A 20,437-nucleotide genomic window follows, 5' to 3' on the forward strand; every position below is an offset into this window, starting at 1 on the left:
CTTCATTTTTTGAAAACATTGTTTCCATTGTTTTGTGGTGCTTCTTTCCACTTACACTGTCTGTTGTAGTCATTATGTATATTATTTCCCTGGTTCTTTTTTCTCCTCACATCTGTTCACAGAAGTCTTCCTCTGCTTTTCTATATTCATTATGCTCATCATTTCTTACAGAACAGAGATGTTCCATGACATTTGTGTTTATTTAGCCACCCCTCCCCCCAGTTCATGAGCATCTATTGTTTCCAGTTCTCTGCTACCACAGAAGGAAACCTCTCTTTGTCAAGGACCTTCTTGGGGGAAGAGCCATTCTGGCACTGGGGGAGGTTTCATTGGTCAGGTTCTCCTAAGTTAGAGAACTAAAGCTAGAACCCTGGATGGGGCAGCCCCTGTCCTCTGAAGGAATCACAACCTTACAGAGTAAAGATTCTTTTTGCCCTGCCTCCTTCTGAAAGCTGTTCTTTGCCCCTGGAGAGTTTGGGAAGAGGCAGATCTACTGGGTGGGGGAGTAGGGCTAGGCAATAGAAGTGATGATAACAAAAACTCATATTGTAGAACTATCAGGTTGATAAGAGAGACTTTATGGTGTTGTGGCCTTGGAGTCAGGATAACCTGGGTGTGTAAGGGGCCAGCCACTTCATTTCCCAGCACCCCAGGAAACCTTCTAAAACTATAAGCTATACATATAATTGGGGGAAAAATAATTTTTTTTAAAAGGGAGGAAAAGCCTATAAACCACTGAAGAATTGCCAATCTGCATTGGTGAAGGGAATTTCCCCATCCTGGAGTCCCCCACAATAACCAAAATTTTAAAAAGCTTCATAAAGTACTTTCTTCACAACAATTGAGGAAAACAAGTAGTACAGAGATTATTGCCCCCATTTTACAGATGAGGAAATTGCATCTCGGAAGGGTTGTGTGACTTGCCCAAAACCACACAGCCAAGTAAGCCTCAGGCTCACATTCTTGTATGATTCAGGGGGAAGGGGCTTGTATACAATCCCCCACTAAGCAGCAGATGGAGCTGGGATTCAAACTCAGGACTCCTGACTCTGGATCTAGCCCTCTTAGCTGATATCAAATGTGGAACCAGACATGAATCCCAGTAAGGCATTTAGCTGTGTTGGAGCATTAGCAATCCCTATTTGGTGCTTGAATGGCTTGGCCCCCAACTATGATGCTCTGAGCATAGTTGTCTGCTCTAACCCCAAGTCTCTGCATGAACCATGGAGAGAGACTTGGGCAGAGGTGGGGCCTGTGTTACCTTGCATGCCTTCTGCTTCTTCTAATCACCTCTGAGGATGAAGAAAGATGAAGAGAAAACCCATGTTTGGCCTCTCCAGGAATGCTAGCTTGGAGGGGGGGGGGTGGGGAACAAAAGAGGCTGGGGAAAAAAAAGAAAAATTAAAAAATAAAACCTAACCAAATCAATAGCTGGCCTTGGGGTCAGGAGACCCATATTGAATCATTCATCCTACTCCCTTGTTTTACCTAGAGAGATGAAAGGACTTGGCCAAGGCCTCTGGGGTCAGGTCACCTGAGATCATAAACAGCTAGTAAGTGATAGACACGGTAATTAAACCCAATTCTTCCAAATCTGGTGCTATTTCTATTATACCCCACTTCACTCTGAGCTTCAGTTTTTTCATCTGTAAAATGAGCATAACAATACTTATCCTACCTTCTGAACACGTGAAGAAGAGCAATTTATAACCTTAAAGTACCATCGTCTCAACAGCAGCTGTTGCTGTTCAGTCGTTTGGTCATGTCCTGTGGTACACAGAGCACCAATACTGTCCATGGGGTTTTCTTGGCAAAGATACTAGAGTGGTTCACCATTTCCTTCTCTAGTAGATTAGGTAAATAAGAAGTAAAGTGACTTGCCCAGGGTCACACAGCTAGTGAGTGTCCGAGGCCACTCAGGTCTTCGTGAGTGGGGAGGCAATTTGGTAGAACAAATACCAAAAGAGATCTGGAGTCTGGATAACCTGAACTGGACTTTTGCCTCAGTCACTTACTAGCTCTGTGATTCTGAGCAAGAACCTTAACCTCAGTTTTTCTCATTTGTGAAATGGGGATACTAATGGCACCTACCTCTTAGAATTGTGAGGATCAAATGAAATAACATCTATAAAGTGGCTTAGAAGCATGAAGGTGCTCTATGAATGTTAGTGTTGTTATTATTGCTGTTGGCATCATTATTGTGGTGTTCCAACCACTACTATATTCTTCTTGTTTTCCAGGGCTGCCCCGACTGCCTCTGCCCAGGTACTGTAGGTAGCTGGAACACTCCCAGTCACCCTTAAAAGCAGCAGAAAACAGTTAGACAGAGGAAACTGGCCTAATTTAATTTTCACTTTGAATCTTCATGAAATGAGGCTCTAGGAGGGGCCCAGGAAGACAGGAGGCTTAGGGAAAAGACAGGGACCAGAACCTGGGCCAGTGCCCAAGTGAGGCCAGCTGGGGATGCCCTCCCTTTTTCTTAGCAGCAGACCCCAGTTTTCCTGAGGTCTGAGGCCTAGGCCTTAGGGTAAAGGGACCAAGGAGCAAGTGCCCTTGGAAGGCAGCAATGCCAGGCACGAGGGAGCTGAGGGCCTCTCAGAACTCTTCCAAAAAGGCACAGCAAGAATCTGGGTAAAAGAATTATTCTGGGCTCTGCTGGAGCCCTGGGGAAAAGGCTGCTCCACTTTTCTGGCCCTGGATTATCGAGTGGGGAGTTTGGGAAAGGAAATGTACCAGGGCACCACACTCTGTCCTCAAAAAGAGCTGAACCCAACTCCCCTCCTAGTCATTCAGAGCCTCCATCGGACGACCTGGATTTCCAAACTACCTCAGATACTCAATGGCTGTGTGGCCTTGACCAAGGGAGCGACCTCTCTGTGCCTCACTTTCCCATCGTGGATTCAATGATTTGCAAGGTGTCTTCCTGCTCTAAAACCCATGAATGTATGATCTGAATCCTCTTTGCCGATGACTACCTTTAACGAGGATCAGAGGATTTTAGATTTGAAGAGACCTAAGAGGCCATTTTACGGATAAGTAAACTGAAGCCTGAGGCTCTCCCAAAGTCTCACAGGGAGTAAATCTGAGGACCATGTTTGGAAAAGCAGCACAGCTGGGTTCAAATCCTTACCTGCCATTTACCATCTGTGTGACTTTAGGCAGGTCACTTAATATCTAATTCCTCCATTCTTTCCAGGCTTATCTCCTGACTCTCCTCCCCACCTCCCCTCAGGGTTAAGTGACTTGCCCAGGATCACACAGCTAGTAAGTGTCAAGTGTCTGAGGCTGGGATTTGAACTCAGGTCCTCCTGACCCCAGAGCCAGTACACTATCCACTCTGCCACCTAGCTGCTTCCTGACTCTCCTTTGAACCAGTAATTGCTTATTCTTGCCTCTTCCTCCTCCTCCTGAGCTTTGTTCATATTATCTCCTTTCCCTTTCTTCACTTCTCTCTCTCTCTTTTTGTTGTTGTTGGCAATCAGGGTTAAGTGACTTGCCCAGAGTCACACAGTTAATAAGTATCTGAGGCTGGAGTTGAACTCCAGTCTTCCTGGCTCCAGGTCGAGTACTCTATCTACTGCCCCACCTAGCAGCCTCCCTTTCCTCACTTCTTAAACACAGGCACACAGAGTTTTATTGATGCTTTTAAACAATGCTTCCCACCCAAAGGGCTGTGAGGCTGTGTATGCCCTTTGACCCAGTAATACCACTACTAGGTCTGTATCCTAAAGAGATCATAAAAAAGGAAAAGGACCCACATGTACAAAAATATTTATAGCAGCTCTCTTTGTGGTGGCAAAGGATTGGAAATCGAGGGAATGCCCATCTATTGGGGAATGGTTGAACACTTTTTGGTATATGAATGTAATATAAGACTATTGTACTTTAGGAAATGATGAGCAAGCAGATTTCAGAAAAAACCTGGAAAGGCTTAAGTGAACTGATGCTGAGTGAAGTGAGCAGAACTAAGAGAACATTGTACACAGTAACAGCAACATTGTGTGATGATCAACTGTGATAGACTTGGCTCTTTTCATATAATCTTTTTTTTTTTTTTTTTTTGGTGGGGCAATGGGGGTTAAGTGACTTGCCCAGGATCACACGGCTAGTAAGTATCAAGTGTCTGAGGCTGGATTTGAACTCAGGTACTCCTGAATCCAGGGCCAGTGCTCTATCCACTGTGCCACCTAGCTGCCCGACTTGGCTCTTTTCAGGCAGTACAATGATCCAAGACAGTTCTAAAGAACTCATGATGGATAGAAAATGCTCTCCACATCCAGAAAACAGAACTGTGGATTCTGAATGCAGATTGAACCATACTGTTTCTACTTCTTTTTTTCTTTTTGGAGGTTTTTCCCTTTTGTTCTGAATCTTCTTTCAAAACATGACTACTGCAGAAATAGGTTTAATGTAATTGTACATGTATAACCTCTATCCGATTGCTTTCTGTCTTGGGAAGGGGGGAGGGAGGGAGAAAAGTTTGGAACTAGAAATCTTATGAAAACAAATGTTGAAAACTATCTTTACATGTAACTGGAAAATAATAAAAAACTTTTATGATTAAAGAAATGAAACAAACTCCCCCAGTGCTTCCCAATAACCCTTCTCAGAATCCCTTTTTTTTTTTTTTGTCATATGACAAAAAAGTAGAGCCAAGCACTTTGACCATCTCTGATGATGTCTGCCTCTTTCTGTACCCATAGTCCACCACCTCTCTGCAAGAGGCAGTAGCTGTGTTTCATCATTAGTCCTTTTGAGTCAAGGCTGGTCACTGAATTGGTCTGAGTTCTTCTATTGCATCCCAAGTCTTCCTATGTCGTCTGAATTCATCCCCTCTCTTATTTCTTACAGTATAATAATAATCGGTTACATTCTTTTTTTTTTGTTTGTTTTTGGGTGAGGCCATTTGGGGTTAAGTGATTTGCCCAGGGTCACCCAGCTAGGACATGTCTGAGGCTAGATTTGAACTCAGGTCCTCCTGACCTCACTGCCGGTTCTTTGCTGCCACAAAGAGTTCTGCTACAGATATTTTGTAACACATCCCTTTCTTTCTGTCATTGGGGCAGATGAGTGCATATGCCCAGTAGTAGGGTGTATGTACACTAGGGGTGGGCATATTGGGGTATTGGGGTATCCAATTCTAGTGGTGAATTTACTGGGTCAGAATATGAACAATTTAGGCGTGCTGATAGAACAAATGAGTAACTACAAATTCTTTTCCAGAACTCTTCTATCTTTTCAAATTCCTACTCCACCTTCAAGGTCCCACTCAGCTTCCACCCTCTCTAACCAGAAATCACAGAATTGCAGAGCAGCATCAACTTATCGCTGTCACTAACTTGCTGTGTGACCTTGGGCAAACCACTCCCTTATCTGTGCCTCATTTCTTCATCTGTCTAGAATCAAGACACAAGGGCCAGGGTTTAGCACAGTTTTCAGAGTACATTAGTGAGCATACAATACGTGATTACTAAATGTCAATTGATTGGAAGTGATTTGTTTTGGGGAAAATAAAAAGGTGTAGAGAAGAGGATATGCCCAAGATCACATGGCTAGTGGTAGAGTCAGAGTTAATACCTACATTGAACTTATATTTTTATAAGAAAAAAAATGTCCTTTTTCTTATTTTATAGATGAGCAAAGTGAGTTTAAGAGAGGAGAAGGGACTTATTCAGGCTGACTGTGATAGTGTTTGTAGCAAGATTTGAACACAAGCAGGGGAGCAGCAAGGTGGCACAGTGGCTAAAGCACAAGCCCTGGATTCAGGAGGACCTGAGTTCAAATATGACCTCAGACACTTGACACTTACTAGCTGTGTGACCCTGGGCAAGTCATTTAACCCTCATTGTCCCTTAAAAAAAAAAAAAAGATTTGAACACAGGTCTCTCTCCTGGCTTCCTGCTCCAGAAGCCCCTGCTAAGACTGATCAAGTAATCTGCCCCCTAAATGCTCTGCAACATATAGAAACGTTTCCCTTTGAAAAAGTTCTCTGCTTCAGGTGCCTCAGACTTGTCTTCCCAAGAGGCCAGGGCTCTCTTCCCTGTCTCTTGTGGGCTTCCCTTCCCCCACCTCTTCTCCCCCACCCCAGCACCTGGCACAAGGCTGGGCATGGAATAGACATTCAATAAATCCTTGTCAAATCAAATTGGATGTAGGTGCCCGGAAGTTTTCACAAAGGGGAGGGAAGCTGACTTCCTGTCTGCAGGAACGGAAAGGGTGAGACAAAGGGGTTCCCCCAACATCCGGCCTTCCTGGCTCTGGGCAACAAGGCAGCTCAGTCCATCCTTGAGAGAGCCACCAAAGCACCCTGCCTGCCCGGACCTGATTTTCCTTCCTTTTTCCATTCATCCCTGATCTCTAAGCCTCCCTCACGGTCCTGGGGTCCCCAGCTTTCCTCCCTAGCTGAGGAGACAGATGTGTCTATGTCAGGTCTGCCAGCTGGAAAGAGACAAAATTTGATTAACCAGCTTATGTGTAGCCTCATTAAGGCCATTAGCTCATCAGCAGAGCTGCAGGAGAGAGTCAGTTGGTGTGGCCAGTGACCACCCCCCTCACAGTCAACAAGAAAGGGCAAAACGCTCTGTCTCCTCATGCTGCCACATCCTTCAGTCCTTTGCAGAACAGTGGGCCCCTCCTCCCTTTCCCAAGGACCACTGAGCTCAGGCCAAAAAGTGGGATAATAATAGTAATAATAACAACTTCTTAAAATAGCTAACCTTGATATAACTTTTACTATGTGCTAAGTACTTTACAATTATTATCTCATTTGATCCTCACAGCAACACTGGGAAGTAGGGGTTATTATCATCCCCATTTCACAGATAAGGGAACTGAGGCAAACAGAGGTTAAATGACTTCCCCAGGGTCACATAGTAAATGTCTGAGGCTGGATTTGAACTCAGGTCTTACTGATTCCAGGCCCAGCCCTCTAGACACTGTGCAACCTGCAAGGAACATCTGTTGGGCCTTCCAGGACTCTACGGCAGTGTGGGTCAGCTCCAGCCAATTTCTTCCTTCACCCAGCCCAGAGCCACTGTCTGTGGTCATAGGATTTAGAGGCAGAAGGGACCCTAAGGATAATTTAGTAAAATGAGGGAACCCCCTCATTTTACAGATGAGGAAATTGAGTCCCAGAGAGGTGAGATGAATGGGCCCAAGGCCACACCAGTAGTAAATAGCATAGTCCTCAGCACAGGATGCAGTTAGTCAAACAGTACCACTTCTGCCCTCTCGGACAGGGGTTCTTATTCCCACGTGCCCATAGATTTCAGGGGTTTCATGAACTTTGATGGAGAAAATACATTACATCATTATTTCCACTAACCTTTAATGGAAATGTAGCTTTTCCTCCAATTATTTAAAAACCATGATTCTGAACCGGGGTGCACAGTCTTCCCCAGACTGCCAAGGGGGTACAGGACACAGAAAGGTTTAAAGACCCTAGTTCTAGGAGCTTGTGGCCTAACTCTAATGATCAATCTTTCTTTTTTTGAAGGAAACATTACCCTTTTGAGGAGAAGCTATCTGTGTGATCTTGGATAAATCACTTAACCTACCAGAGCCTCAGTTTCCCCAAGCAGAGAATAGATTCCTTCCTTACCTCTGCTGCTTGGAATTCCTAACCTCCTTCAAAACTCAAATATCATCACCTCCTATAGGCAGTCTGCCCTTATCTCTCATGTGCTGGTGCCCTCTCAATGGAAATTAGTTTGTCTCTTATTTATGCTTCATTTTCTGTCCGTGTGAATGTTATTTTCTTCCAATAGATGATAAACTTCTCAGGGGCAGGGATAATTTCATGTTAGTCTTTTTATCCATAGGACCTATAGCAAGCACAGTGCCTTGAATAATGTCATGAATAAAGGTGCTAAATAAGGGCTTATTAAATGAATGAATGAATCTGTAAAGTGAGGGGGTCGGATCAGATGACCTCTGAGGCCCCTTCCAGCACAAAATCAATGATCCTGTGAGTGTTTCCCATTTGATTTCATCCATCCCTCCTTCCCGAGACCCTTGTTTGTTGACAATTATTTCTATATGGTCTGATATGAGCACAGGCAGAACCAGAAGCAAAATTTCAATCCAAGTCCTCTTGAATGTTCCTTAGAATGTCAGAACTGGTAGAGAACGGCAGAGCCAAGAAGGAGCTTAGAAAACAGAACGACAGAGATCTGAGGGGCCTTAGGACAAGGAGTGTCAAGAGTTGGAAGGAACTTCTGGTTGTAGAATGTTAGAACTGGGAAGAGACCCAAGAACATAAAAACAAAGACAGAGCTGGAACGAACCTTAGGAAACCATCGGGTTCAAAGCTCTCGTTTTTATAATTAAAGACATTGAGGCCAAGAGAGAAGAAGGGATTTGTCTGCAACTAATGCCTTTAGGAGAAGGGTCTGTCTGACTTCCACTGCAGTGCAGTGACCTTGATCACCTGGGAGGTGACCATGTGGAAGGAGTCCCAGGCTCCACTTCCCCAAAATGAGCTGCTCTCTCCTGGTTCTCTTCCTCCGTCTCTGACCCCTCCTCAGTCCCCTTTGCTGGTCATCCATATTCCCCCCACCCCCAGCCAGGGTCGTCCTAACAGTATCTGTCCTGCCCCTTCTTTTTCTCTTTTTATACTTTTGCCCTTGATGACACCATCTACCCCCATGGGTTAAATGCTCATTTCCATTCCAGTCTTGGCGTCCACCCCTTGTCTCCTTCCAGAACTCAACTGCCTGTTGGACCCTTCCCTGTGGATGGCCTATAGGCTTCTCAAACTCAGCACGCCCAACACAGAACCCATCTATAGAAGTAGGGACATCCCCGGGGCAGCCAGGTGGCACAGTGGATAGAGCACCGGCCCTGGAGTCAGGAGGACCTGAGTTCAAATGCAGACTCAGACACTTGACACTTACTAGCTGTGTGACCCTGGGCAAGTCACTTAACCCCAATTGCCTCACAAAACAAAACAGAAATAGAGACATCCCTATTTCTGCTAGGGACCCTCCCAACCTTCCACTCACCAAACTCCTAGCCTTCCGGTTATTTCTGACTCTTCTGCTGCCCTCGCCCCCAATATTCAGTCACTGGGTCTTGCTGATTCCATTTCTGAAATCCCTCCAGAATCCGTGCCCTTCCCTCCACTCACTCAGTCACCTCCTAATTGGTCTCTCTGCTTCCTGTCTTTCCCTCATAAGCTCCCGACTTAGGCCTAGCCAGCCTTCCTAAAGTACAGGTCTCATCTTGTCACTCTCACACTCAAACAGCCTTGGGTGCTTTCCTTTTGTGTCGGGAATGACGGACAGATTCCTCAGCCTGGCCTGGGAAGCCCTCTGAAGTCTAGCTTTAGTTCCCTTTCCGGGCATGGTTCTCCCTTATAAACTCTATATATTCCAATCCAAATGGCCTGGAATAGCCTTCCTGCTCACCTCTTCCTTTTAGAATCCCTAGCTTTCTCCAAGACTCTCTCAGCTCTGGCCACACCTACGGGAAGCCTTTCCTGATGCCCTCAGGGAAAATTTTTCTCCTCAGATCTCTTGTAGGTACCTACCTAGGATAGAGTAGATGGAAGGCTGGGTCTGGATGCAGAAGAACTGGGTTGGAGTCCTGCTCTGACATGCATGACCATGGTCAAGTCATTTCCCTTCACTTAGTTTCCTCGGTAAAATGTAGGGGTTCAGATGAATTCATTGTGCATCGATTATGCTACGCCCCTACTCTCTGTCTATGATAGGTGTTGGGGAGGCAGGGACTGACCAGTGCCTGGCCCGATATCATTCTTTGGAGGTTGGAGCAGGCATCTCTAACACCCTTTCCTCAAATCTGTTTTGAGAGGTAGCCTCTCCTTGTGACGGAGAGGTCACAAGATCAAGAAGACGTAGGTTTCAGGGGCAGCTAGGTGGCGTAGTGAATAGAGCACTGGCCCTGGAGTCAGAAGGACCTGAGTTCAAATCCGACCTCAGACATTTAACACTTACTAGCTGTGTGACCCTGGGCAAGTCACTTAACCCCAATGGACTCACAAAAAAAAAAAACAAATTAAGAAGACCTGGGTTCCGTTTTGACATCTATTAGCTGTGAGACCTTGATCCCTGACCTCTCACCCCGGGGGAAATCACACTTTTTCAGTGGCCCAGCTGATTCTCTAAAATGATAAGTTAAAGAAATCTGTGGTTTTATGGTGCTAGGAATCCAGTGCTCCTACAGAGTGACCCTGGACCAGAGAAATCACAGACCAAGGCCCAAGCGATCTGTTTACATCTTTTATCTCCCAGCAGGACATAAGCTTGAAGGCTAGAACTGTCTTCTGGTTTTTGCTTTTGTCTCCTTGATGCTTAGCATGGTGCCCTGCCCAGAGTAGGCACTTAAATGCCTGTTGAACCGAATTAAAGTTCGATACCCTCTATCCATGGCTCCAAACTTCTGCCTTCTGTCTCAACACCTTCCCCCCCCCCCCCCCATCCCTCTGAGATCGGCTGCTCAGCAAACTGATAGCTTGTGCCTTTGACCCTCTCCCTGGGGACAGGCTGGGGTGTGTTAGAATCTCAGAGTACGAGCACTTGAATGTTAGAGCTAGAAGAGACCCCATCCTGATCGACTAACCCAACTCCCACGTTCGGAGAAGGGAAAGAGACTCACCCAAAGTCACACAGCAAGCAAAGACAGAACTGTCCCTAGAACTTTCTCAATCCCCCCCATCCCCCACCCGCAATCTAGGGCAATTTCCTATGTGCTGTACTGCTGTACTGCTTTGGGAAGGAGATCAGGCCGTGTTGCCCAGGGGAAGTGGGAAGGAGAGGTCCAAACAATGAAGATCTGAACCCCACCCTTACAAAGGAAGACCGAGGGGATGAAGTGCCCCACACTTCCTGTTCTTCCAGCAGTTGGCCCCTGTCCCCAGGAGGGATTCTGCTCCCCATCTCTTTTTCCTGCTCCCCCAAGCTGCTCCCTACCCTCTCCCGGCTCCCAGTTCCCTGCCCCCAAGGTTTTGCATTTTTAATTCGGGACAGTATGTGATCTCTCCCAGCTTGCTGCTTTATCCTGTTGCTATTTAAATTACAAATCGGCCCCATCTCTCTGTCACTCGGTGGGTTATTTTTAGTGGCTGGTAAATAGCAGTGAGGGAGCTGGATCAGGTGCCCCCTCCCACGAGGAGCCGTGTGCCCGCAGCAGGGGGCCATCCGCCCCTGCATGCCCTGGCAGCTGACGCCCCACCCGGTGGAGGCCCGGGGGGGGGAGCAATGAGTATGCGCCATGGGAAGGGGAATCTGGGGGTGGGGTGGGGTGGGGTGGCAAAGGAGGTCAGGGGAACAGTCGGCAGTACTCACGCTTCTTTCCCTATTTGTGCCAACCCCCCCTTCTCCTCCTCCTCCTTTTCAACCCTTACCCATCTTTCAAAGCCCATCTCAAGTCCCACTTCCTACAGGCAGCCTTCCCAGCCTACACTAATCTCTCCCTTAGAATTGGCATTTGCTGCCTTGCACTGTCTGGCCCCACCTGGCTTTTTCAGAATGATTCCTCTCTTCAAACAACCTGCCCCTCCCACTCTAGCCCAACCTGTTGTTCTTGGGAAACAACAAACCATCTCCTATCTCCAGGCCTTTCTATAGGCACAAAACACTCCTTCCTCCCCTCCCCATCCTGGAATTCCTAGCTCTCCCCAAAGCACAGCGGAAGTTTCATCTCCTTCAAACTTCCTTTCTGATTCACTCAATTACTAGCACTCCCCCCCCCTCCATCATGGTATGTTTTACTTATATCCTGCATGTATGAGCCCCCTGGGAAGGGGGCACAAACTGCCTTTGTTTTCCTATCCCCCGTGTAACCCCCACTTTTGTATTTCTATCCCCAGGACCTAACACAGCGCCTGACACATAGTAGGTGCTTGGTAAATGCTTATCAAATACAAGCTCAGAGTTGGGGTTGCAGAGGCCATCTTTTTCAACCTGGAACTGACTAGGGATTAGTCCCCTCTGCTATCTCTCTGACAAATGGTTAAGATTCCTCTTGAAGACCTCCAGCGAGGGGAAACTCCCTTCCTTCTGAGATAGCCCATTCCTTCTGGACAAGTAATTTGGAGGAGCTATTTCCCTCCTGTCCAGCAGGAACCTGCTTCCCTGCAATTTCCTCTCTCAACTCCCAAGTCCTTCCCTCTGGGAACAAACAAAACAAATTCTTGTACAGCTGGAGTCAGAGGACCTCAGTTCAAATTCTACCTCTCATGCTTACTATGTGTATGACCTTGGACAAGTTACCAGGGCACTTATGAAGTGCTTACTGGGGATACAAAGAAAGGCAAAAAGCAAATCCCACCCTCCTTGGATATACATGGTATGTGTTGTGTGACCCTGAGCAAGTCACTTCACCCTGTTTGCCTCAGTTTCTTCATCTGTAAAATGAATTGGAGAAGGAAATGGCAAACTGATCCAGTATCTCTTCCAAGAAAACCCCAAATGGGGTCACGAAGAGTTGGACATGACTGAGTGTAAATGGGAGATCATCTGAGAGAGAATGGGGGAGGGGGTGGGAAAGACCTCTTGCAGAAGGTGGGTTTTGACCTGTCAAAGGCAGCCAGGGCAGCTGGGAGGCAGGGGACAGGAGGGGCAGCAGAGTTGGGAGAAGCCTTGCCCTTTGTAAAGGAACAGCGTCATCGGGTTGTGGAGAAGGAGGGGTTAACGTGTAAGAAGCCTAGAAAGGGAGAGATGGATCAGGTTATAAAGGGCTTTAAATATCAAGCGGAGGATTTTCTCTTTGGTCCTGAAGGTAACAGGGAGGCACTTCACCTGTGACTTTCCTCATCTGTAAAATGGGATAACAAATCCCCAGAGGACCTACCAGGTTTGCTACCTACAGGTTTGCTGGGAGGTTGAAATGAGATGATGTTATTTAAGTAAAGCCCTCTGTGAAGCTTGTGGCTCCTTAGAAACACTATTAATTAGAGGACCACTTCACTCAGCCCTATTTCTGTCTAGCGGCTTCCTTCTGTATGCATTCCCTCCAGTTCTCAGGACAGGGTACCTAAACGCAGCAGACCCAGAGACTGACTCAGGTGGCCAGTGTGGTGGGAATAGAACTTAATTTGGAACTGAAAGGGTTGGGGACACATCCTAGCTCAGGCATCTGCTTCCTGTGTAGCCCTGGGGAAGTCCCTTAACCTCTGTGGGACTCAGTTTCCTCATCTGTAAAACACGGGAATTGATTAGATCAGCAGTTCTCCAACTATGTTCTCAGGATTCCTTTACCCTCAAAAGTTATTGAATACTACAAAGAACTTTTGTTCATATATGTATATATGAACTGTATATTTACTGTATCAAAAATTGAAACCCCTTAGTATTATTCTGAGGGCCCTTTTTTTTCTTTCTTTTTTTTTTTTTTAGGGAGGCAATTGGGGTTAAGTGACTTGACCAGGGTCACACAGCTAGTAAGTGTTAAGTGTCTGAGGCCCGATTTGAACTCAGGTCCTCCTGACTCCAGGGCCAGTGCTCTATCCACTGCACAACCTAGCTGCCCCTAAATTTTTTTTTGTTTGTTTTGGTTTTGGTGAGGCAATTGGGGTTAGGTGACTTGCCCAGGGTCACACAGCTAGTAAGTGTTAAGTGTCTGAGGCCGGATTTGAACTCAGGTCCTCCTGACTCCAGGGCTGGTGCTCTATCCACTGCGCCACCTAGCTGCTCCCTCCCTTAGTATTATTCTGAAAATAGTTCTGCTCTTGGAGACCACACTTTGAGAACCACGGGACTAGATAATAATAACAATGAGAAGTAGCATTTATATAGCTCTTTAAAGTCTGCAAAGCTCTTTATAGATATTATCTCACTTAATCCTTACCATGGCTCTGGGAGGGAGGTGTTATTATTATCTCCATTTTACACTTGAGGAAACTGAGACAGGCAGAGATGAAGTGATTTGCCCAGGGTCACCCGGCTAGTGTCTGAGGCCAAATTTGAACTCAAGTCTTCCTGACTCCAAGTCCAACACTGGACCCACTGAGCCACCTACCTGTCTTTAAGCTCAAAAATTTGACATTAAGATTTCCACAACGAGGGGGCAGCTAGGTGGCGCAGTGGATAAAACACCTGGATTCAGGAGGACCTGAGTTCAAATTTGACCTCAGACACTTGACACCTATTTGCTGTGTGACCCTGGGCAAGTCACTTAACCCTCATTGCCCCGCCCCCCCCCCCAAAAAAAAGATTTCCACAACAAATGTAAGCTTCATGCAGGCAGGGACTGCTTCATTTTTGTGCAGTGTGTACTCGACATTTATTAAATGCTCATTGAATGAATGAATGAATGAATGAATGAATGAATGAATGAATGAATGAATGAATGAATGAGTAAATGAGTGAATGAGAATGACTATTGTTGGCACTGTGTACTAAGTGGCCAGGCATCTTGTGTTAGTCTACCTGGCTCTGGTTTTCCTCCCTCCAAAACCAAATGGCCCCAGTGGACTTATTTTTGCTCTCACACCCTTTTCTCATAGTTATATGACAAGCCAGAATATTCTCCATCTCTTGATGGGTCATCCCCTCTCTGGCCACTCTCACCTGTCCTCTGAAGCTAAAACCCTGCCCCTCCTACTGCACAGCCCTGCCCCTGGTGTTGTAAGGACCCGGGTAATGGGAGTGGGGGTGGGGGCAGAGACATCCTACCCTCCCTTGCCTAGTGCTGCTGAGTCTCCGCCCCCTCCCCCTTCCCGGGCTTATGGAAAAACCTCTAAACTAAAAGATCGTTTGCATACCAATGGCCTCGCCCTGTCCTAACCCCGGAAGAAGAGGGCTCTGGGAGGGCGGCAGCCCTCATAGTTGTCTTTGTCTCCCCAAGGCCCAGTGCCTGGGGCACAGGCGCACGGTGCATTAACATTGACTGAGCTGAAAGGGGCCCTGGGCTAACTTTCCCTTCTATCCCGTCCTGTCCCTTTTTCTGAGGCAGACTCGACCTGTCTGGATTCTAAGGGCAAGGGAACACCTATCTTTTAGGATCAGTGCTCAAATACCATGGAAGCCGGCTGGAGGACCAGGCAGTGGGCCCCCAGAGCCCTGGGTGGGCCTGTTGCTTCTTACTTAACACCGGACTCAAAAGGGAACTGAAGGCCCCCGGGCCTGACTTTCTATGGAAGGTGGAGCCCTTCTTCCCTTCCATCCCAGGCTCAGGAATCTCTCCTGGCCCTACTCCTGGTGGAGGGCTCTTCATTCAATCCTTCCCAAAGGGTGGGTGGGGAGGTTTAACCCTTCCCAGGGACACTGGGGTCCTAATCCTGGACTAGGGACTTTGGAGATAGATAACCCCAGGGAGGAAGCACTAGCAGGAGGTCTGGGATGGGACTGAGGACAGGAAAGGCCTCCCCACTGATGGAGGTGCCACAGAGGGGGGCCCACATCACCTGGTCAGAGTTAGGTCATCCCATCTTTGGAAGTTCTAGATTGGCACTGAAAGACCTGGCTCCCCTCCCATTCACTTCAGAGGACCCTGATGTTAGAAGAGAAATGGTTTGGAAGGAGGAGGGGAGGGAGGGAAGGAGTGAACATTTATAAAGGTCCTACTCTGCGCCAGGCATGGTACTAAGCAATGTTTGAGCATCTCATTTGAGATACCTGAGGTGGGTGTTACTATGTCTGTTTTACAGTGGAGGAAACTGAGGTCAGGGGGTGGGGTGGGGACAAAAGGATAGAGTCCAGGCTGAAGCCACTCACTCTCATTCACTACTTCCTTTATTTGGGCCCAGGTCTAACTAACCCTAACCCTAAATTCTGGCCCATTTCTCAAGGAGAAAAGAACGTTTAAACCCTAGAGTGCTTCAGAAATGAGGGTTGTCAGCTCAGAGAGCCTCCGATTTCAACTTTTCATTTTACAAGTAAGGAGAGTAAGGCACACACGTAGTGGTTAAATGGTCTAAAGTGGCTTGGTCAAGATTTGAATTCAAGGCTGAGGACTCTTTACTCTCCCACACTGTCTAACCAGGACTGGAAAAGTGGCTTTCTTTTCCAGTCCTGTGTCTCCTTAAGTCAGAAGGGTTATGGAGTGGACCATCAGGTACAATATGTATGAGAAATCACTGCTGGTTTTCTTCAGAAAGCCCTGAAGTGCCCAACTTATTTGGGGGCTCTGTGGCCAGCCCCAGAGTGAGGCAGCCAGATTTGATTTCTCGCCTCCCATTTTGATGCCCTGTCATATTCCCTTTCCATGTAATTCCAAGGACCTGGCCAGAGAACGATCTCACCTCTCCTTGGCAGCTAGGCAGCACGGCAGATATAGTTTTGGGACTGCCACTGGGGAGACCTGAGTTCAAATCCTCCATCAGACACTTACTAGCTGTGTGACCCTGGGCAAGTCACTTAATCTCTCTCAATCTCACTTTCCTCTACTGTAAAACACAAATAATCTCAAATATCTCAAATGAGATATTCACAGATTGCTTAGTACCATGCCTGGCGCAGAGTAGGACCTTTATAAATGCTCACTCCTTCCCTCCCTCCCCTCCCCCTTCCAAACCATTTCTCTTCTGACATCAGGGTCCTCTGAAGTGAGTGGGAGGGGAGCCAGGTCTTTCAGTGCCAATCTAGAACTTTCAAAGGTGGGATGACCTGGGGCAGCTAGGTGGCGCAATGGATAGAGCACCGGCCCTGGAGTCAGGAGGACCTGAGTTCAAATCCGGCCTCAGACACTGAACACTTACTAGCTGTGTGACCCTGGGCAAGTCACTTAACCCCAATTGCCTCACTAAAAAAAAAAAAAAAAAAAAAGGTGGGATGACCTAACTCTGACCAGGTGATGTGGGCCCCCTTCTGTGGCACCTCCATCAGGGAAGGAGGCCTTTCCTGTCCTCAGTCCCACCCCAGACTTCCTGCTAGTGTCTTCTCTCTGTGTTATCTGTCTACCCTGTCACAGAGATCTTTTCTGGACTGTCTTGTTTATCACTATTACAATGGGAGCTCAGGGCAGGCAGGGACAGTGGTTTTGTTTTGTTTTGTTTTTTCAGAGAGGCAAAAACACTGAGTGCTGGAATTGGAGTCAGGAAGACCGGAGTGCCAATCTTGTCTCAGAAAAGTATTTAATTGAGTGACCCTAGGTAAGTCACTGAACCCATTTCACCCTTTGTTTCCTTATCCCTAAAAAAAGAATAATAATAATAGCACCCACCTCACAGAGTTGTAAGGATCAAATGAGATTTTATGTGTGTCTATGTGTGTGTGTATATATATATATATATATATATGGAGTGCTTAAAGTGCTATTTAAATGCTAGCTATTATTATTACTATTACTATTATTATTATTATTGCCTTTCTTGGTATCTCCAGCATTTAGCATAGTGACTGGTATGTATGTAATACATGTCACAAGTCACACAACATAGAGTGTTCTCTTCCCTCCAGCTTCCCATTCCTGACCTCTCCCTTTCTGGATGCCTCCACCCCTCTCGACAGGGGGCCCACCCCCCTCCCCCAGGCTGAAAAGAACTTGCTTATCCTGGATCTTTTCATTCTACATTCCCAGATCCCCAAAGGGCTGAATTTTCCTATCAGAGGCCCCAGACTCTTCAAGCCCATCTCTCTGTAGGGATTGGGAGCCTAATCTATTTCAGCCCCTTTGCCCCATCCTCCACCCCCCTCTTTTCTCCCCTCCCCAGCCAAACTCCTCCTCCCGGTTCTGTTTATTTTGCCTTGGTGATGCTTTGTGACCCAGGTCCTGCTGGTGACTTCCCCCACCCCCAGGTGACTGGCACATTAACGGGGATAGTTGTCCTCAGCCCATGATTGCTCATCCCACAACTGTACCCATATAATATTGAGAGTGGGGACCAAAGAGGGTATTGCCAGAGTTCAGGCTATTTCCCTAAGCCCATTCCCTGCCCTGGTGAAGGTCTATTCTTTCTCATGCTTATCCACCCTTCTAGTGGGGAAGATGCCACCTTGGTGATCCTAGAGGGCTCCGTGGTACCCACCACACACAGTTCTGTGGCAGGTGACAGGGAGAGACAATGATGAGCAGGGTTGGGGTGGGCTGCCTGCCAGGCCCAGTAAATTGTCCACACTCCCAGGACTGGGCTGCTTTGATGAAGCTCCTTCCCAGCAGTCCTTGTTTCAGCCCGGGGAAGGCTCCCCTGTTGTCTGGCTTTCTGTGAAGTCCATCGAATAGTTTTTTGAATCTGGAATTGAAGGGCCCAGGTCTTATGACCTCTGGGGCCTTGGGGAGTCCTTAGCTCTCTTTCAGACTCAGTTTCCTCATCCCTACAAGTAGAGAGGTGGACCCTATCAACTCCAAGGTCCCTCCTAGCTGTAGGCTCCCTCCTGCCTTCATCGTGCACATGGCTGGGGCGGGAGATGGGGTTCCGCTGTGTTCTCCTTTCACGTCATAATTACCCCCTTCTCCCACGTCTCTCTCCCCCAAGCCAAGTAATGGAAAAAACTCGATGGTAGATCGACCGCAAACGTTTCCTCCAATCGCGGCTGATGGGCAACGAGGGGGCAAATACCGCAATCTGAATCCCCTCCCCTTCTGCTGCCAGGGCCAGCTTGGGAGGGGGACAGGACACAGGAGTGGCAAGGGGGCAGGAGGCGCGGGGGGAGTCTTGAGCATTCATCTGCCCCCTTTCCCCCACCACTGGCAGAGAAGGGGGTGGGGCATCTTTTTGCTCCGTGTGCTCGCCCTGGTCCCCGTGCCAAACGTCAGTCATGACCCAAAGGATAGCGCTGCCTGACTCCCTAGTTCACTGCTGGATATTGCCTACACGATTGGGGGGCAGGGGGGTGAGCCTCTCACTTCCACTGGTAAAGGTTGACTAGAAAGGGGGTTGGGGGGTATGGCAAGATCCTGGGAAGGGTAGACGGTTACCGTAGTTGATTGTAGGTGCAAGGTGAGGTCCTATTTCAGCCAGAAGGCTCATCACCTCCCCCACTCCCCCCGCATGTGCCCTTACCTGTAAGACACCTGTTTCCTGAGATTCAGCTGGTGAAATCGCTCCTCCACCGGGGAGTCCTCGGTCGTGCCCCGGGGCCACGCCAGCCTCGGCAGTGACAACTCGGGCCGCGCCGCGCCCCCTTCCTTCCGCCAGCACCTCCGCCTCACCACCTCCTCTTCGGCTTCTGCTCCCCGGCTCAGGCCTGTCCAGTCCCGGGGGTTCCCGCCGCCGGCGACCGAGCCTCCTCCCTTCTTGGGCCCCTCGGCCATCGTGCCGGCCTCCCTCTCGGCTGGGGATACGGGGCACTGCGCCCGGGCCGGGCCACCTGTGGGGCGGGGAGCAGGTGAGCACCCCCGCTGCCTCGGGCTCCGGGATCAAGTTCACGTCGGTCCTCTCCGGGTCTCTGTTCTCCCTCGGGGAGAGCGCGGCACCGAGGGAGATGGGGCGGCGTGGTCCCCTCCCCAGAGGTGCAGGAGGCGAGGAGCCTGAAGACCCTCGCGGGGGCCGAGGCAAAAAGGAGGCAGAACCTCCCGCAGCTGGAGCCCGGGCCGGGGGAAGGCGACGGGCCGAGGGGCCCCGGCTGGCCGGCAGGCTGCAGGCGGGCGGGCGGCTGGCGTTCTCGGGGAGCCCTCGGGCGGCCGGGCGCGCAGGCGGGACGGCTGCGGGGCAGATGCGGGTCGCCGCACGGCGGAGGGCGGCTGGCGTGCTCGGGGAGCCCTCGGGCCGGCCAGATGCGGGCCAGATGCGGGCCAGCGCACGGCGGAGCGCGGTGGGGAAGGGGCTGGAGCTGGCTCTGCGCTCTGCGCGCTCTGACTCCGGCTGTAATGTCACCTTCGAGACACTCTCTCCCCGCCGCTTAACCCCGTAGAGCCCGGAGCGCGGCGCTGAGCAGCCGGCCCCGCGACCTACGACCGCTGCCCCCGCAGCTCTCGGCGCCCACTCAGCCCTGGCCGCCCCGGGACAAGGAAGCCGGCTCAGGCTGCCCGCGGGGACCAGTCGCGGCGCTTGGGGGCCCTGAGGGGGGTCAGCCGGGGCCAGCGCTCCCGTGGGAGGATGGGATCGAGCTCGGCTCGGCTGCCTGTGGCCACCTCCGCCCCGACAGCTCCTCCCCGCCTGCCGGCCTGCTCGCCCGAGCCCCTTCCCAGCCGCGCAGCAGCTGCCAGTCACCGGCCCCCTCAGCTCCGGCTGCTGTCAATCTCTCCCACCTTCCCAGCAAGCAGTCCTGTCAACTAGTCCCCCCTCAGCTTCACCCCCTCCCCCCAGCTCCCCAGTCCTGTTATGTGCAGCCAGTCTCGGGCAGGTGGAGGGCGGGGGGGGCGGTGGAGGAAGGCGGGGGCGGCTGACACAGGCACGACTTGGGAGCTGGCTTTAACCCTTTGAACTCCAGGGATCTTCTGAGGCCATCTGGGATGTGAAGAGTGGGGGAGGGAGGGAGGAAACTGAACAGACGTCAGAGGTGAAGCCTCATGAGGCTGTGGCCGGAGCAGACTATTTCTGGAGCCTGAGGACCTGGGTTTGAATTTTGGCTCTGTTACCCAGCATCTGGGTAAC

The 20,437-nt window shown here is 49.3% G+C and overlaps 1 protein-coding gene across 1 annotated transcript in view; it reads right to left on the reverse strand.

The window, feature by feature from the left end:
* Positions 1 to 19,219, reverse strand: part of DGKZ (diacylglycerol kinase zeta) — a 66,732-nt gene extending 47,513 nt beyond the window's left edge. Inside the window, exon 1 of the mRNA XM_043970860.1 lies at positions 18,905 to 19,219. Within this exon, the coding sequence (XP_043826795.1) occupies positions 18,905 to 19,155 (251 nt within the window). The 5' untranslated portion in view covers positions 19,156 to 19,219. The remainder of the gene's footprint in view (positions 1 to 18,904) is intronic.
* Positions 19,220 to 20,437: the final 1,218 nt, after the last annotated feature.

Source organism: Dromiciops gliroides, chromosome 6 (assembly GCF_019393635.1).
Source record: "Dromiciops gliroides isolate mDroGli1 chromosome 6, mDroGli1.pri, whole genome shotgun sequence".
In the NCBI taxonomy this organism is placed as follows: domain Eukaryota; kingdom Metazoa; phylum Chordata; class Mammalia; order Microbiotheria; family Microbiotheriidae; genus Dromiciops; species Dromiciops gliroides.